Source organism: Vombatus ursinus, unplaced genomic scaffold, assembly GCF_900497805.2.
Source record: "Vombatus ursinus unplaced genomic scaffold, bare-nosed wombat genome assembly UNPS02014811.1, whole genome shotgun sequence".
Classification (NCBI taxonomy): domain Eukaryota; kingdom Metazoa; phylum Chordata; class Mammalia; order Diprotodontia; family Vombatidae; genus Vombatus; species Vombatus ursinus.
Genome location: NW_020954589.1, coordinates 8,573,875 through 8,592,830, shown reverse-complemented (window position 1 = coordinate 8,592,830; position 18,956 = coordinate 8,573,875). Strand labels below are relative to the sequence as shown.

The 18,956-nt window shown below is 42.0% G+C and overlaps 1 protein-coding gene across 3 annotated transcripts; it reads left to right on the top strand.

Moving 5' to 3' along the window:
• Positions 1-274: 274 nt before the first annotated feature.
• Positions 275-5,209, top strand: LOC114053639 (HLA class II histocompatibility antigen, DM alpha chain). Of its 3 annotated transcripts, none has more exons than XM_027876748.1 (5): positions 275-453; positions 1,085-1,372; positions 2,094-2,372; positions 2,601-2,735; positions 4,913-5,209. In XM_027876748.1, exons 1-5 carry the CDS (start codon positions 363-365, stop codon positions 4,918-4,920), a joined length of 801 nt encoding a protein of 266 aa, XP_027732549.1. In that variant the 5' UTR covers positions 275-362; the 3' UTR covers positions 4,921-5,209. The 3 variants fall into 3 exon arrangements, with proteins under 3 accessions (XP_027732549.1, XP_027732551.1, XP_027732550.1); XM_027876750.1 differs by having other exon boundaries at positions 276-453; positions 1,088-1,372; XM_027876749.1 differs by lacking the exon at positions 4,913-5,209 and adding an exon at positions 3,591-3,809 and having other exon boundaries at positions 276-453.
• Positions 5,210-18,956: the final 13,747 nt, after the last annotated feature.

Below are 18,956 nucleotides of genomic sequence, written 5' to 3'. Positions count from 1 at the left end.
CTGTCCACTTGGGTAAGAGCAGAGTAGACTACCCAGGCTGAGGCTGCTATCCTAACACTAGACAGGAATCCCTACTGAGTGTCACAAGTTCTTCCTCAGTTCTTCTTCTGTGATCTCTCAAAAGAGCCAAGACCTGTTGTGTCCTCTGGGCTGAGGGACTTGCCTGAGCAACTGGTGATGCAATCATATAGTATTGCAATGATTGGTTCATCCTCAGCGGTAAGGACAGTGATTAGAGGACAGAGTGTGGCCAGTTCTAGGCTTGGGGTTACCTTCTGTAGGGGAAGCTTGGGGGCGTGGAAGGAAATTAGCTCGGCTGGAGTAGGAGGTTGGAGCCCAGTGTGTGGAATAAAGAGCCAGACATGGGACCTGAGCAAAGCCTGGGAGCTGCACTGTTACTGCTGCAGCTGCAGCCATCACTGCTTTTATCCCTGTCCTGGGGAGACACTCCAGGTATGAAGTGGGCATTGCACTGAGGTGCATAGTTAGTGGGAACCGAACATCAAGGAAGTCATTCTAATATGTGGGGAAAATAGAGGAATGTACTGCCTATTTGGGGAGATCTATTGCTCTTTCTCCTATATTTCCTGGTCGTCCCCTTAACTCCTGAGGCTACTTCCCCTATGTTGTCAAGATGTGAGAATAGTCCTTTTGTGGGGGGAGGGAGATAGGGAGGTGGAATTTAGAGATCAAGGAATGAGACTAGTTGATCCCAAAGTCACATCTAGGTCTAAACACCTAGGGAAAAACCTCCCTATGCAATATGGATTACATAGTAATGTAGGGGGACCATTGAAGTTTCTTCCTTCACCTCTAATCTTCCCGGTAAGGGCCGGGGATTTGGCTCTTCATACAACATAGCAGATAGGGAGGAGGAAGTTAGAACCCATTTGTGGGCAGATGGGAGTCGAACTGCCATGAATTCCTCTTCTTCTTGTTGAGAGGGGGGCCCTAAGTTCACAGCCCTGCCATCTCTTCAATCAGGTGCTGTGGACACTAAGTCAAAGGCTGGGTGTGACAAGGGACAGAGAGGGAAAGAGGGTCTGTTCTTTTCCTGACTGATGTCTCTGGTCCATCTTCCCAGCAGTGTTGGCATCATTACTGGGGAAGAGCCTACAGAACTACACATTCTCTCACACACTGTTCTGCCAGGATGAGGAACCTGTCCTGGGTCTGTCTGAGGCCTTCAATGAGGACCAGCTCTTCTCCTTTGACTTCTCCAGGAACTCCCGGGTACCCCGGCTCCCTGAGTTTGCTGCTTGGGCCAGTGACAAGAGAGATATTAAGGCCATACAAGCCGACCAGCAGCTCTGCCAGGAACTGCAAAAAGAATTGAGTTCAGCTTTGGAAGGCAAAATCCCTGAGGCTAGAGGTCAGGAGTCAACATTGGGGGGAAAGGTTATAGCCCCTGATTCTTTTTTCCCCTTTCTAAGTCCCCTCCCTCCTTCCCAACTCTCGAACTCTGATTCTGATTTTGTTTCCTGTGTTCAGAGCCCAATCTGGAGGTGGGAGGAGGGTAAGAGACCAGACAAACGTTCCAATTAATTTACCTGACTTGTGTGGAATGGCTGATGCTGCACTTAGCACTGGGGACAATATACAGCAAGTATATGGCATGGTCTACCTCTCACCCTCACTCCCATGCCTGGGATCACTATCATCCAAATACTTACTAGCTATGTGACCCTGGGCAGTCACTTCATTTCTGCTTGCCTCAGTTTCCTCATCTGTAAAAGAAATATAATAATAATAGCATCTACCTGTCAGGGTTGTTGTGAGGATCAAATGAGATAATATTTGTAAAGTACTTTGCAAACCATAAAGTGCTAGATAAATGCAAGCTGCTGTTATTATTATTGCTATTATCAATAACAATAATCCAAATCTAGTTCTGAAATTGTTGGAATTGCTCCTTTGATGAAAGCCCTTCTTTTTGCCCCAGTCCCTCACCCCACCTTCAGCTCCTATAACCCACCCTTCCTCTGTTGCCTTCCTCCTTCCTCCTATACACAGCTCCCAAACCAAACACCCTCCTGATCACTTCTCCCTCCATTATCATCCTCAAGCTTGTTCCCTTTACCACCTTCCTCTAGGAAACCCTGTGGCTGAAGTTTTCACTCTGGAGCCCCTGGAGTTTGGGAAGCCCAACACTCTCATCTGCTTTGTTAGTAACATCTTCCCACCTCAAGTAACTGTGAGCTGGCAGCACCACCAAGTCCCTGTGCAAAGCAGCAGCCCCACTTTTCTCTCAGCTATCGATGGACTTGGCTTCCAGGCCTTCTCTTATCTGAACTTCACACCCACATCCTCTGATGTCTTCTCTTGCATTGTGACACGGGAAGGTGACCTCTTCAGCACTATAGCCTTCTGGGGTAAGGTCTTCCCTCCTGGTGCTTGGGTACCCTGGGGGAAGGGAAGGAATGGCATATGGATGCCTATGAGGGAGGAGCTTCCTGTCTTTTTCTTTCCCCCCTTGAACTCCAACATAGTCCTCAAGACCTCAGTTTCCCCTTTAGCCTTTCCTTCCTAGATCTATCTACTAGGCCATCCCTTTTCTGCTCTGGCATTGAAAGCTGACTCTGCCCTTTCCTTGTGTCCAGTGCCTCAGAATCCAATACCCTCTGAATTGTTGGAAAATATACTCTGTGGCATTGCCTTTGGCCTGGGAATTGTTGGCATCATAGTGGGTATTGCACTCATCATCTACTTCCAAAAACCATGTGCAAGTGGTGCAGGTAAGAAGGCAGGGGATAACTGGAGGGAGGGTGGAGTGAACCTAAGATTGTAAGGAGTGAGACCAGAGGCATAGGAGGAACAGCAACTCATGGCGTTAGTCAAGGGCCATGCAAAGGATGTTTGGTCTTTTGTTAGGTACTAAGTGGGGAATCAGAAGAAACAAATATTATCCCTGTCTTTAGGGAGTTTATCTTCTAGTTGGGAAGCCAGAACCTCATCTCTTATATATATAAAATCAACTTAAATATAAACATATAACATAAATGTGTGTGTATGTATATCGGGCAGCTAGGTGGTACAGTGGATAGAATGCAGGGCTTGGAGTTAGGAAGACCTCAGTTTAAATCTGGCCTCAGACACTTACTAGCTATGTGACCCTTGGCAAGTCACTTAACCCTGCTTGCCTCAGTTTCTTCATCTGTAAAATGATCTGGAGAAGGAAATGGCAAACTGCTCTTTAACAAGAAAACCCCAAGTAGGGTCATGAAGAGTCAGACATGACTGAAACAACTGAACAATAATAAAGATATATATGTATGTGTGTATATGTATACGCACACACACATATATATGTACACACACACACATATATATGTACACACACATATATGAATCAACATACATGGGAGTGAATTATAGGATTTGTGATATGGGAAAGAATAAGGGGCATAATATGGATAATATGGTCGGGGGAGGTTGTAGGGAAAACTTTATTGAGAATATGCTTCCTAGGCAGAAGACATATTATCTGACACTGAGCTGGCATGGGATGCAAGCAAACAATAGGAGTTTTAGGTATAGGGGTTTTAGGTAAGGGAAAGCTCTCTCCAACTACTAACTCATTCCCTCCTCAGACTGAATTGTTGGTGCCGCATCCTGGTTTTCTTCACTTCTGTTGCAACCACTACTACAGGAGGCATCTTTCCAGGGGATTTCCTTCTGAGAGGAGATGAGGCCCCCCCTGAGCTGAGAATCCATAGGGCAGAGGTTCTTCCCCTGGGGATCTCAGAGGGGCCTTTCCTGTATTATACTTTCTCCCATATTTGTGACAATAAAGGTTATTTCTTAATGTCTGATGTAGTTCCGTTCAAAATGGAAATAATGTTTGCTATAGGACTTCTCCACCTTAATGTTCCTCAGTCACTTCAAATTGACTGTATATATGTCAGTTTTCAGAAAATATTTCCTTATAACTAGAGCTATCCCAAATTGCGGTGGGCTGCCTTAACAAGTAGTGACTCCCTCATTACTGGAGACTTTCAGGGGAAGGGGTTCCTATTCAGGTTTATTTATCATTTATACAAGAAAACTTGAGGTCTCTTTTCTAGAATTCAGTTTATCCCCCCAAAATTCTCTTTCCCCCAAGTTTCCATCTCATTTCTATATTTTCCTGGTGTTCCATACAGGAAACCTTAGAGTCATCTTCGACTCATCCCTTTCTTTCAATACTTACAGTCAGTGGTGTAATGGTAAAGGCTTACAACAGGCCGTCTGGGGAAAAAATGTATGACACACTTTTATGTTTAATTTGCATTATTAATATTTTCTCCATCACTTTCTTAAGTCTAGACAATCAATGAAACAATGATATTAGCCCCAATTGGTGGCATTTGTAAAGGTAAATGCTCACATCGAAAATTTAACAATGGGCTCTCATGAGCCAGTGTCAGTTGCCTCCAGTACACCCCTGTTTATGGTCAACTACTTACCAAACCCTGTTCTTTCTTCCTTTGAAACCTCTTTCCTTTAGTCCACACTGTGACCACCATAGTCCAGAGGATTATAGAATTATTAGAAGATGACAGAATTGTGGCTATAGCTTCCTAGCTGTCCTGCTTGTCTTCCTTCTCTCTCTGCTCAAATTTTTCTGCCAGATTAGTCTTAAAACTCTGCTATCAAATGTTATTCCCTTAAGAATTTTCAGTGACTCTCTGTTTCTTCAGTCAAATCTAAACTCCATATCCCTTAGTAACCTATTGCTCAGATTCTTAGCTCTGAACTCAGACAGATTGAATCTCTGTAGCCACTCATGATAGCTCACAATGATGGCTAAATCCCTACCCTTGGCTTAGCCCCTAGGCAACATTTGAATTTTACTGTTGCATCTCTAAGGGCCCTTTTACCAGCTCCTCCAGTTACAAAACATTTGAACACAGTGTTTGCTCACTATTCTCAGGACTCTGAAGGACTTCTTTAGTCTCACTACTCAAGGACTGCAACGAGGGAGTGATGTCTTCTTACCTTACCTGCCTACTCATCCTGGAGCCTGCTCCGTCCTCTCACCACTTGTTCAGTTTCTGCTACCACTGTGGTTGCCATGATGAATACCACCACAGTTCACCATAAAGAGTGATGGTCGGGCTCAATCTTGGCTTCACCACATCTCTCAGCAACCTGGCTGCCATAAGATGAAAATGAATGGTCCTGGTGTTTGGGGATGAGGTCCAAATAAAAATCAGTCTCAGAACCTCCAGTAGCAACGTGTGTCATACTTTTCTAATCCCCAGTGGACATCATCTGGTCAACCCGAGATAATACACAAGCCTGTCTTGCAGTTCATAAAATTTATACCTGGAAGCAATAATCGAGGCCACCTTGCCTGGCCCAGGGTTACAAAGGTACAAAGTAGCAGATTTGGACTGTACATCCTCTGTGTCAAAGCTTATCTTACTCTCACCCACTTCTGTGCTGTCAGATGTCAAACATCGCTGTATGAATCAAATATTAATTATTCCTCCTCCACTTTACATCAATAATCTGATTCCACCTTACTAACTGGCTCACATGAACTCTCACTGTTAATCAGGCAAGTATACTCATTATTCCATGCACATTCTTGCCTTTGTTCTTGGTATTTTCTCTACATGAAATGTTTTCCCTCCTCCTCTCTGCTTAGCCAAATCCTAGCCATCTTCCAAAACCCCACATGAGTTTCACCTCCTTAATGATAGCTTTCCTGACTGTTCTGTATTCGAGGATCTCTGGCTCCTCTGAACTTTGGTTACAACTGGAATAGCCTGGAGAGATCCTTTAACCCAATTGCTTCACTGAGGAAATGGAGGCTCTCTTTTTCTTTTTCTCAGTTTCTATTTATTTTATTTTTCATTTATGGAATAAAATAAGCATTTCTATAACACAGTGCGATAAAAAGAGTATATGAAATTGCAAATCTACTATGCACAACTTGCTTTCTTTTCAAATATACAACAAAATTATAATGTAAATTTCATTTTTTCCTTTCTTTTTTCTTTCCTCCCCTCCTCCCACCCTAGAGATGGCTATCATTAGACACAAATAAGTGTATAAATATATATATATATATATATATATGTCAAAGTATTCTATACATACTTCTACTTATCAGTTCTTTCTCTGGATGCAGATAGTATCTTTTTTCATATGTCTTTCCTCCTTTAACAATAATAGCTGAAATTTGGAGATTGCTTTGCAGCTTACAAAGTTTTTTTATATAGAGTATCACCTACTATCCTCATTAATGGCTGAATTGCTGTCAATATATTTGTGTGGGTTTGAATCCTACTCCTGATCCTCATTAGCTATGTGATTTTTATTGTTATTTTTACCTCCTAGAGGCTCAGTTTCTTTATCTCTGAAATGGTGATGAAACTTATATTTCCTACATCACAGAGTTGTTGTGAGAAAAACACTTTGCAAACATTAATGTGCTATATAAAAATAAATTACTATGAATATTGTTGCATATCTTTTCTCCCTAACTAGAATGTAAATTTCTTAAGGTCAGAGACCATTTCTTATGAATCAAATGAGGCAGCTAAGTGGCCAAGTAAATACAATGACAGGCCTAGAATCAGGAAGACAGGTTCAAGTCAAACCTCACTTACTAACTGTCACTTAAACTCTGTCTCAATTTCCTTATCTCTTAAATGGGGATAATAATAACACCTATCTTTCAGGGTTATTGTGAGGATTAAATGAGATAACAATTGTAAATCACTAAGCCCACTTAGCACAATGCCTGGCATATAGTAATGCTATATAGTTAGCTATTATTATTATTAATGGAGCTTAGAAATCATCTAGTTTGGAGGTTCTTAACCTGTTTTGTGTCATGGGACCCTTTTTTTTTTTGGTGAGGCAATTGGGGTTAAGTGACTTGCCCAGAGTCACACAGTTAGTGATTGTTATGTGTTATGTGAACTCAGGTCCTCCTGAATCCAGGGCCAGTGCTCTATCCACTAGCGGCCCCTCATGGGACCCTTTGGCAGCCTGATGAAACCTATGGACCCCTTCTCAAAATAATGAAAAAAAAAATGTTAAGTGCCTGTTAAGTACTGTATGAATAGAAAGCTAAGACAGTCCCTGCTTTCAACAAGCTCACATTCTAATAGGAAAGACAATACATCCTGGAGGTTTCAGCAGCAAGTCAGATGGAAAGGGCCCATGCTCCTTAGACAATGACAAAGTAGATGGTAATGCCCCACCTTTAATGTCATTTCTGCTGTTAAAACTCATACCAGTTTCTGATGTTGAGCCTTTTGACAACGTCAAGGACTGTAGTGACAAGAGCTTTCCTTTCTGGGCCTTTGTTAGCTGAGGCTGAAGGTCCTGCAGCAGCGGAAATTGCCCGGTTCCAACCCTACATAATTTGTTTTCCAGGATGATGCTTAAGGGCACTGAGTTGGAAGCATTGTTTTCCCAAGGATCTTGGGTTCAGGGTCCTGGGCTGTCTCCACTGTGTTTAGAGAGAGATTTTTTTTGACACAATTGCTGTTTAGCCACATCTCCCCTATTCTATACTTGTGCAATTGATTTTGTTTCTCTTAATCTAAGTGCATTGTCTGTACATTTATACTTATGCAATTTCATCTTCCTGGATTCAGCCTAGACTTCTAACCTGATGAGATCTTTTGGAAGCTCAATTCTGGCTATTTCTCATGTCAAGTTTCCCTCCTAGCCTCGTGTCATCTGCAGATTTGATAAACATGCCATCTATTTCTTCAAACAAGCCACAGATCTCAAAAATGTCAACCAAGTTACTGATATGCAAATACATATTGTGAATATCTAATAGAGATATTGTATCAGGGAGTCCTCTGGTGAGAGGTAGAATTATAAAGAGCTACCTGATTGATTCAAGAAAACTATGTACAGATAGGAGGAGGGAACCAAATGACAAAAAAAGAGTAAAAAATAACTCAGTGTGGCTGTCCAGAGCCTAAGGATACACAGAGAGCCTATGTTTAGGCTAGAAGAAGAAATGAGAGAGAAGACAACATTTTGAAGGTTAGAGCCAGGTGGAATTGGTGAGGGAGTTATCTACACTGATACTTTCAAGGTCTATATAGCAAAAGGAGGTGTACTGCTAGAGCCCCCAAAAGAAAGACAGGAGACCTTCAGAGGGCAAGATTAGGTCTAAAAGTAACAGTTTGACAGAAGCTGGAGGGTGGGAGTTCAGTACATTGGCTCAAACTGTAACCCTTAGAGGAGGGGTATAAGGACTTACAAGAAAATGGACACAGCAAAGAAGCATGACCATAGGCAGTGCCTGGAAGGGACTGATAAATCCTTTAAGCTGAGCTGAGCTTAGAAAATCATGTTTGTAATTAACTTCAGCTGCAAATAGTCAATGCCATGAAGTTTCCTCACTTCAATATTTCATATTCAAAGAACTCATGATTTCCTTAGTGTGGTCTCTCCACTGACACGCAGTCCCTCCAGGGCTTAGCAGACTGTCCTCATGAACTGTGTGGATGTGGACAAAATTCATCAGTTGATAGCTAAAGCTGGGGTGACAAATCTCTATGAACTTAGCTCCATCCTTGGGGCAAACACATACCATACCTCTCCAGCCCATACTTAAAACCTTCCCAGCTTGATGGAACCTGCCAGTGGCCATGCTCTGCAGGCACAGCTTTCCAGAACCCAGAGTCACCTTCAGGCCTGAACAAAACAGGGGAAGGGTTCAATGGAGGGAAATCCCCTCACATTGTAGTCAAATTAAATAGTGCTCTTGACTTTCCCCCACCAGAAGCCTCTGCTTCAGGCAGGCCTGTCCTTTTAGTCATTCCCCAGCACAAATCAGTGCTCATTGCCAAGTTCCCCAGGCTTGGAATGCCATCCTCCTCCCACCTCCCATCTCATCTCCAGGGATGTATCTGAATCCTACCCATCTTTTAAGGTCTACCTCCTCCTCCATGAAACTTTCCCTGAATCCAGTCCATAGTGATCTCTCCCTCCTCAAGAGATAGAAGTTTATTATCTCTAACAGTAGTTTGATAATGAACCTACATATTCTCCATAATATTGTCTCTTATCTCCTCTCTTATCTCCCCTACTAGCCTCACTAAGAATTCTGGTTTATGTTTCTCCCACATTACTTGTGCATAAATTCTTTTCAATTCATTGCTGGACTGCAACAGAGGGTTGCAGAGAAGGTGTATTACAAGAAAAGAGTCAGTGGAAAAAGACCACCTATCTTTTTTTTTACCTTTAGGTGGAGATATTGGGCAAAAAAGAAAAAAAAGACACTTTGACCCAGAACCACTGCTTTCCCTCCACAGCTGAATCAGTAATTGTGGATTCGTAATGAAGGGAGGCAGTTGATAAAGAGATAGGATTTTGTGGGCGAGAAGACAGAAAAAAAGGAAGGAAAATAAGTCTAAGAAGGAAGAGTAGGATTGGGAGGGGGAAGGAAAAGAAGAAGCTGCTCTAATGAGGTGGGACTCTCCTTCTTTTCCTCATTGACTCAGAAAGCACATCCGTACCCAGACCAAATAGGAAATGAAAGTGCTTCCAGCCATGTCACTTCTTGTTGCATCTCACGGCAATTTCACTTCTCTACTTTCCCGCATGCCAGCTGACAGGATGGGACAGGAGATTAGAGTCACTCTGACACTCTTCCAATCACTCATCCACCCGAAGCTGCTCCAAAGTTCACACAATCCTGTTTCACAGAACTTTGAAAGTCATTCAGGCTAATTTTCCACCCATGTAGGAATTCCTTCTACAATGTTCCTGACATAGAAGCCATCTAGCCTCTTCCTGAACATTTCCAGAGCCTGGGATCACATGCTGGGAGGAGCAGCCAATTCCATCCTTTAGCAACTTTAATTGTCAGAAAGTTATTTTTACTATTCAATCCAAACATGCCTCCCTAGAACTCTTACACATTTGTCCAGTTCTGCACCATGAAGTAAGAGTGATGACTACATTTATTCCCTTTTCCACGTGTTGATTATTCAAGTATCTGAAGAGAACTTCTATGAGAAACTTCTCTTTTCAAGGTTAAACATGTCCACTTTGTTCCATAGTTCTTCACATGACATGGTTCCCAGCCTCCTCTCATTTTACTCACCATCTTCCAAGTTCTCCTTAGTTTTTCAATGTTCCTCCTAAAATGTGAAACTTTAGATATAATGCTACATGTGACTCACCAGCTCAGAACACTTCCTTTGATCTAAATTCTAGGCTTCTATTACTCCAGTCTATGCCTACTGGCTTCCTTCAAGTCCCCACTAAAATCCCATTTTCTACAGGAAGCCTTTCCCAACACCTCTTAATCCTAGTCCCTTCCCTCTCGTAATTATTTCCTATATATCCTGCATATGACTTGGTTTGAATGTATTTGTTTGGATGTTGTCTCCTCCATTAGATCTTAAGCACCTTGAGGGCAGGGACTGTCTTGTGCCACTTTTTGTACACCCAGGACTTGGTACAGTGCCTGTTACAGGGTAGGTGCTTAATAAATGTTTATTGACTCATCTTTTTAAGCATCCCTATCATAATGTCAGCTTGCGAACCTGTGATAGGTTCATCTCTCCATTGTATTTTTTAAGCAAATGAAGGGGTGTATAAGGAGGACTGGCACCTCTGGTGTGAGGGCTTGCCAAGCCCTTTTCAGGGCTGCTCATCCACCTTTGGTGTCTACCTGGCACTCAACTCTCACCTGTGGCTCCAAGAAGCAGGTGCAGCAATCATACCCCAGAAAAACCATCTCAGCAGATGGGATAAACCAGATTGAGGGTAACCACAGGCCTCAAACCTGTTGGTGAGTTAGAACAGGGGTGGCGATGTCTATCCCAAGCATGTGAAGACTTCCCCAGAGGAATGGGCAGATAAGAACAATTTGTTCCAATGGCTGTGAAGGTGGCTGAAGCAGGTGCTATAGAGTGCTTAGAGCCTAGTCAGACATCTAAGATGCCATGGTCATGCAATGCATCCTAGGCCACTGCCAGGTGTCTTGACTTTTTTCTTGACACTGGACTCTGATGACTTTGGAAGAAAGAGTGAGGCTGATGACTTTGTGCAACTCAGCTTTACTTAAATCCAATTCACCCAGGAGTCAAGATATTTCCCGAGGCATCATGGGTCCTCTTTGAAAACAAAGGACAAACAACAAGTGAATGATTAAATCCTTCTCCCCCTCCCCCAACTCAGTTAACTTTATAAGGCTGAATTAAAAAAATAAAAAATTAAATGCAGGATTTCATTGCTGTTATTGTTATTATTTTTGTTAGTACAGGCCTATGACTCCATTGGTATAGCTATCCTGGTGTGGAAACTCCCTCCCTTGGAGCATACTGGCAACTCCTTAGTAAGTTTTAATCTTTTTTTTTTTTTTTTGGCAATTGGGGTTAAGTGACTTGCCCAGGGTCACACAGCTAGTAAGTGTCAAGTGTTTGGTATGAGGCTGGATTTGAATTCAGGTCCTCCTGACTTCAGGGCTGGTGCTCTATCCACTGCGCCACCTAGCTGCCCCTGAAAATTATAATCTTGCCAGAGACCCTGAGAGGTTAAATGATTACCCCACAGCCATGCAACTTGTATGTGTCTGATTTACGACTTGAACTCTGGTCTGCCTGAGTCCAAAGTCAGCCCTCTATGGATCACACCTTTACATTTATACCAGTTTGTCAGGGTCTGTTGCTGGAACTAAAAAAGACTTCACAGAAGAATTATAGCAATCGGTCAGTTCTGGAGAAGCTAGCATTCCAACTAAGACAGCTGGGGTTGTTAGACTATTGAAGAGGGAGCTAGTGACTCTTCCCCTTGCTATATGAAAGGCCCTATATTGAGTACTGTACCCTCACACCTGAGGCAGGAAATTCTATATCATATAGTAATATCAAAGTCCATTGCTGAGATTAGAAGGACTTCACAGAAGTATTAAATGAACCAAGTAGTATTACAAGCTATAGTTCTTGTATTTGTCATGTTTAAGGGAAGACTCCAAAGGGAAGGCCATATGGCTTAATTAGAGGCATCCAAGGGAGTGGGATATAATGATAAGGGAAGGGTACCAGGGTATCCCAATGAGCCCCCAACCCAGGGACCAGAAGTAGTATCTCCAAACTAAGGATAGCCCCTTCCACCTTGTCATACTAGAGCAGGACTAATACCTCCAAAGTTCAACTGTTAGGGGGCAGGGAAGGGATATGATCAACTTGCAAGTGTGGAAACAGTATCTACCAGAGTCCTAGTCATGTACGTTAGACTAGCCCAGCAAACATGTTGCCCCCAAGGGAAGCTGTGAAAAGACTTTATGAAGAAAGAAGGGACTTCCAGGCCCTTCAGCATTAGGAGTTGTGAATTGCCCTTTTTTTTTTTTTACATTTTAATTAATTAATTTATTTTTAGTTTTCAATAATCACTTCCACAAGGTTTTGAGTTCCAAATTTTCTCCCCATCTTGTCCCTCCCCCCACCTCAAGATGGCATGAATTCTGAGTAACCCTTCTCTTAATCTGCCCTTCCTTCTATCTCTCCCCCACTTCTCTTATCCCCTTCCCCTTCAATTTTCCTGTGGGGCAGGACAGATTTCTATACCCCATTTCCTGTATATCTTATTTCCCAGTTGCATGTGAAAACAATTTTTTAAAAAAAATTTTGTTTTTAAAACTTTGGGTTCCAAATTTTCTCCCTTCCTCCCTCCCCACCCACCCTCATTGAGAAGACAAACTTGATACAGGTTATACATGTGTAGTCATGCAAAACACTTCCATAGTAGTCATGTTGAGAAAAACTAACTATATTTCCCTTCATTCTATCCCACCCCCCATTTATTCTATTCTCTTTTGACCCTGTCACTCCTTAGAAGCGTTTGCTTCTGATTACCCCCTCACCTAATCTGCCCTCCCCTCTATCATCCTCCTACTCTTTTGTCCCCTTCCCCTCCCTATTCTTCTGTGGGGTAAGGTAGATTTCCATACCCAATTGAGTGTGTGTGTTATTCCCTCCTTAAGCCAAATCTGATGAGAGTAAGATTCACTCATTCCCTCTCACCTTTCCCCATTTCCCCTCCACTGTAAAAGCCTTTTCTTGTCTGTTTCATGTGAAATAATTTACCCCATTCTACCTCTCCCTTTGTCCTCCCAGTATAATCCTCTCTCATCCCTTAATTTTATTCTTCAGATATCGCCCCTTCATCTTCAACTCACCCTGTGTCCTCTATTTATGTGTCTCTCTCTCTCTCCTCTCTCTCTCTCTTTTATCTATATATACATATCTATAATTTTCCCCTCCAACTACTCTAATATTGACAAACGACTCATGAGTTACAAATATCGTCTTTCCACACAGAATGTAAACAGTTCAACCTTAATAAGTCTCTTATGATTTCTCTTTCCTGTTTACCTCTTCATGTTTCTCTTGAGTCTTGTATCTGAAAGTCAAATTTTCTGTTTAGCTCCAGTCTTTTCATCAAGAATGCTTGAAAGTCCTCTATTTCACTGAATGTCCATTTTTCCCCCTGAAGGATTATGCTCAGTTTTGCTGGGTAGGTGATTCTTGGTTGTAATCCTATTTTCTTTGCCCTCCAGAATATTATATTCCAAGTCCTGCAGTCCCTTAATGTAGAAGCTGCTAAATCTTGTGTTATCCTGATTGTGTTTCCACAATACTTGAATTATTTCTTTCTGGCTACTTGCAAAATTTCCCCTTGACCTGGGAACTCTGGTGAATTGCCTTTTCCGCAAATGTACCCAACACATGTGCCATTATACTATAAATCTGGGCCTACTCTTTGCACAAATGCTGTATTTGTGGGAAAGTGTGCCCCAAGTTTATGGGAGGAATGTTTTTTAAACTATTATTGTTACACCATCCTAATAACTCTTTACAAAGTGTTAATTTTGTCTTTTGATTGATTGTTAATAGTAAGCACGCTGATAGGGGCATACGAGCTACAGTATTAGCAGTGCAGATCTACAGGGTTACCCTTAGAACTTGATGTAGCAGCCACTCTGTAGGAACTCTATCCATGAGTTGAGTGCAAGTTTAAGGAATAACCTAGACAGGATATTACACACAAAGCTCTTCCTAAGATTCACTTGGTGAGGGTGAGGAGAGTGGTGGGGGTGGTGGTGGAAGAGGACCTAAGGCATGAACCATTGAAATGGCTTCCTGGTTACCTAAGGCCATTAAAAAGACAAACCCACAAGGATCCAGTGCACCTTAGATGTGTTGAATGTTCTGCTGCTAGGCATACCATATTGAACAGATGTGTTTCTATATGAAAACAGGGGCAAGGGTTGAGGTACATAGGGTGATTGCTACTTTAGGTATTTATAATGATGATGTAGCAAGAACAGCAATTAGAAAATATTCTTGCCATAAACCTGATGCATATTTTCCCTCAAATACACACAACAGCAGTAATGGCATATCATGGCTGAAGTGTGGGAAAAGTGATGCAGATACAGAGGATGAGGTGATCAGATGACAAAATATAAAACTGTGGCATCCTGTGGCAAGGGTTCTTCTGGTGGTATATTGAAGGACTGCGCCGGTTGCGCCGTGCACTCTCCTCCTATAAGGAGCAGGCTGCCAGGGTCATACTTACCAGTCTTCGGTGCCCACCCGGATAAACACAGAGACGAGCCAATCAGGAGGTGCAAACACTCGAGCTTTATTCAGAGGCCATCACAGCAAGGTCAAGCAGGAAAGCCAGAGCAAGAGAGCAGGAGCAAGAGAGAGCGAGCTCCGACCCCTACCGCCCCTATATACCTTCCTAGCCCCTCCTCCTCAGCCCACCTACTAGTCATTGATTGTAGGATCAGATACCGGAAGGAGATGTCTGGGGTTAGCGCTGCACCAAGGGAGAGGACGTGACACAGGAGGCTAGGACCGGATACAGGAAGGAGACGTCTGGAGTTAGCGCTGCACCTAGGGAGAGGACGTGACAAAGGAAGCTCGTTCTCTGCCGTCCCACTCCCACGTGGCACAGCCCCCTGCCTCAGGAGCACATGCTCCGGTTACTTCCCCGTATCCAGTTCCTATCCCAGTTCACCACAACTCCACATGGCACAGCCCCCTGCCTCGGGAGTGTGAGCTCTGGTTACTTCCCCATATCCTGTTCCTACCCCATCTTGCCACAACCCCCATGTGGCAGTAGCCAACATCAGACAATCCCTCACAAAGGACCTTCTGCGGGACAGAGAAAAGGCTCCCACTGAACTAAATTGATAAGCTTAGTGGATATTAAAGGAGATTGATGTGGGAGATGAAGATAATGCTAGAGGGATCATTCCCTGGATGTTGCTAATATTCTTTAAGAAGCTAGATTGCTAGCCTAAGAAAAATGAATGCAAACTGGCTCTATGTATTCAGTAACTAGAGATAGAGCTCTTCATTTTTAATGACGAAGTCCTGAAAGCAGAGATGGACTGGATTACAGCACAAGTGAAAGGGGTGATGCTGATGGATAAAGTAAATATGGTCTCTGACCTTGATCAGTGGTTGTGCTCAAAAATGTGTTAAATCCTGTTGAGATCAGGACTACCAAGGAAAAGAATAGGAAGAGTGAAAATGAGAACTGGGAATCTGTCCTAGCAGTAAGAAAGCCTTAGGTTTACCCTATTACTAACTTCATAGAGGAATTACTATCTCTACAAGAAAGACTGGGGAGAGATTGTGGGTTGATGGGCTTTCACCATCAAGGAACTTGGGAGGTTGCAGGGGAAGTTTAAATAACAACCTGATTATTCACTGGAACAGTGGTTATTGAGGGCATGATCCAAAAGAACTAATTCAGAGATAGTATCTGTAGCAGAGTTCCATGGGAAGTTCACAGAAGACTTGCTTTTGCAAATTCAGTATGGAACCATATTTTTAAAAATCTCAAATTTTTGATTTCTCTAAAAATATTAAGAAACACTATTCTTCAGCCTAAAAACCCTTTTCAGACTTTTCTCTTTAGGAAAGTGAGAAGAACAAAAGCTAGGACCTTCCTTTGAAATGGAATAAGAGTGACAACCACATTTAACTCTTTTCTAGAGAGTAACTGTCTTCCCACCCATCTAGAGTGATTGGTACCATTATCCATTTAGGGATAGTGTCTTCTCTTTTGAAAAACAAGATTAAGATAGTGATCAAAGGAAGAAAATCTTAAGGAAAAGTGGTCCAGAATGGTGACTCTTCTGGAATGTTAATCATATACTGTATTTTAACATATTATGATTTTTACTTTATTCAAGATTCCTATGAATGTTATCTGAAATCTTCTTGGAGAAGAGAGTCATGTTGGAAGGCATGGTAGACTATGCCAATTTGGCCATCTTTCTCCCCAAGCTAGAAATGACTTGGCTATAATGTTAAATTCATTAAAATTATTTCTGGCAGACTTGAACCTAAATGAAAAAGTATAGAATTAAAATTTTTTTCCCCTTCAGTACCCATTAAATCTGTTAGAGTCCCCAGATGGGGACTGTCCTGTGACTAGCAGTTGTACATACTTGGACCCAATCTCTAGCAAGGAAGGTCTTCAAGAAATGGGGTGAATTTTCCAAAAGAGATGGATTTGATAGACTGGATCTATGCTGCTCTCCTCCTCTTCAACTTTGGCCTTCCACACCCCATGACTGACTTGGTTTGGGGCACTTAGAACCTGCTTTTGGGTAGAGGCTGCCCAAATTTTGTCAAGCTATGGCCTCTCCCAGACTTCCCCACCACAATATCACACAGGTATCAACTAGCAAATCTTCTATTTTTAATTCTTTTGATTTTGTTTTATTGTTTCTTGATGTCTCACAAAGTCATTAGCTTCCACTTGCCCAATTCTAATTTTAAGGAATTATTTTCTACAGTGAGCTTTTGTACCTCCTTTTCCATTTTAGCCAATTCTATTTTTTAAGGAGTTCTTGTCTGCAATGAATTTTGGTACCTCTTTTCCCATTTGGCCTATTCTGCTTTTTTAGGTGTTATTTTCCTCAGTATATATTTTTTGTGCCTCCTTTACCAAGTTGTTGACTCTTTTCTCGTGATTTTAAAAATGATTTTATTTTATTTTTTTCTCATGATTTTCTTGTATCACTCTTCTTTCTCTTCCTAATTTTTCTCTTTCTTACTTGATTTAAAAATTATTTGCTTATTTTTAGTTTTCAATATTCACTTCCATAAGATTTTGATTTCCAAATTTTCTCCCCCCCCAAGATAGCATGCAATTTGATATAGGCTCTACATATATATTCACATTAAACTTATTTTCACATTAGTCATATTGTAAAGAAGAATTAGAAACAATGGGAGAAACCACAAGAAAGAAGAAACAAACAAACAAAAAAAGAGAGATCAAATAATATGCTTTGATCTGCATTCAGATTCTGGATGTGGACAGTATTTTCCATCATGAGTCTTTTGGAGTTGTCCTAGATCTTTGCATTGCTAAGAAGAGATAAGTCTTTCAGAGTTAGTCATCATATAATGTGGCTGTTTCTGTATATAATGCTCTCCTGGTTCTGCTCACTTCACTCAGCACCAGTCCATATAAGTCTTACCAGGTTTTTCTGAAGTCCTCCTGCTCATCATTTCTTATAGCACAACAGTATTCTATTACATTCATATACCTCAACTTGTTCAGCCATTCCCCAACTGATGGACATCCCCTCAATTTCCAATTCTTTGCCACCACAAAAAGAGCTGCTCTATATGTTTTTGTATATGTGGATCTTTTTTCCATTGTGTGATCTCTTTGGGATACAGACCTGGAAGTGGTATTGCTGGGTCAAAGGATATGCGCAATTTTATAGCCCTTTGGGCATAGTTCCAAATTGCTTTCCAGAATGGTTGAATCAGTTCACCAACTCCACCAACAATTCATTAGTGTTCCAATTTTCCTACATCTTCTCCAGCATTTATCATCTTCCTGTTTTGTCATGTTATCTTACTTGATTTTTAAGATCCTTTTTGAGCTCTTCCATGGCCTGAGACCAATTCATATTTTTCTTTGAGGCCTTGGATGTAGCAATTTTGATTTTGTTGTCTTCTTCTGAATTTGTGTTTTGATCTTCCCTGTCACCATAGCAACTTTCTATAGTCAGGATCTTTTTCTGGGGCTAATCCATTTTTCCAGCCTATGTCTTGACTTTTAGCTCTAAGTTAAAGTGGAGTGGAGGGGGCACTGTCCCAAGCTTCAGGTTTTTTGTGCTGCTGCTTTCAGAGATAATTCTGGGGACCTGTAAGTTTTCCATTCTTCCAGGATGGTATAGTTTAAGGAGAAGTATGTTTACCAGTCTAGCCAGTGCTTTGGTCTGTGAGTGACCACAAGCACTCTTTTCACCCTGGCACCATGACCAGGGTTCTGCCTCAGGTGCCAAAGGAACCCCTGTAATCTCCTTCTGACCAGTTGTCTGAGCCCGTTACTGTCCATGGGCTGAGAGGTCCAGAAACTACTGATTCAGTTGCCCCCAAGGCCTACTGCTTGTTTGCTGGGGTACAGCCCATGCTGGTGCAGCCTGTACTGGACTGTACTTTACTTTCACCCTGGTACAACAGACCTTTCCTACTGAACTTCTAAATTGTTTCGGGTTGGAAAATTGTTTCACCCTGTCCTTTTGTGGGTTCTGCCACTCCAGAATTTGTTTTGAGGCATTATTTAAAGTTGTTTGGAAGGGTTTTTGGGGAGAGCTCAGGTGAGTCCCTGCCTTTTCTCTACCCTTGGCTCAACCTCTTCTCTAAGTTGGTTTTTTTTTTTTGAGAGTTTAAAGTCTCATCTGAGAGAAATTATTTTTTCTATTATATTTATAATCAATGATTAAATTAGGATCCAGGTTTTTCTCCTCTATTTAGGGCCCAGCCCCTATAGAAGGTCAGTCAGTCTCTGAAAGACATGACTAATTGATGAGATTGCCCTAACTCTTGGGGAACAGGCTCCTGGATCTTGGGCCAGACCCCACCCAACTAGGAGACCTTACTTCTGTTTAGAATAGGACTGCATGAGGGCTGAAAGTTGTGCAGGCCTGCTTT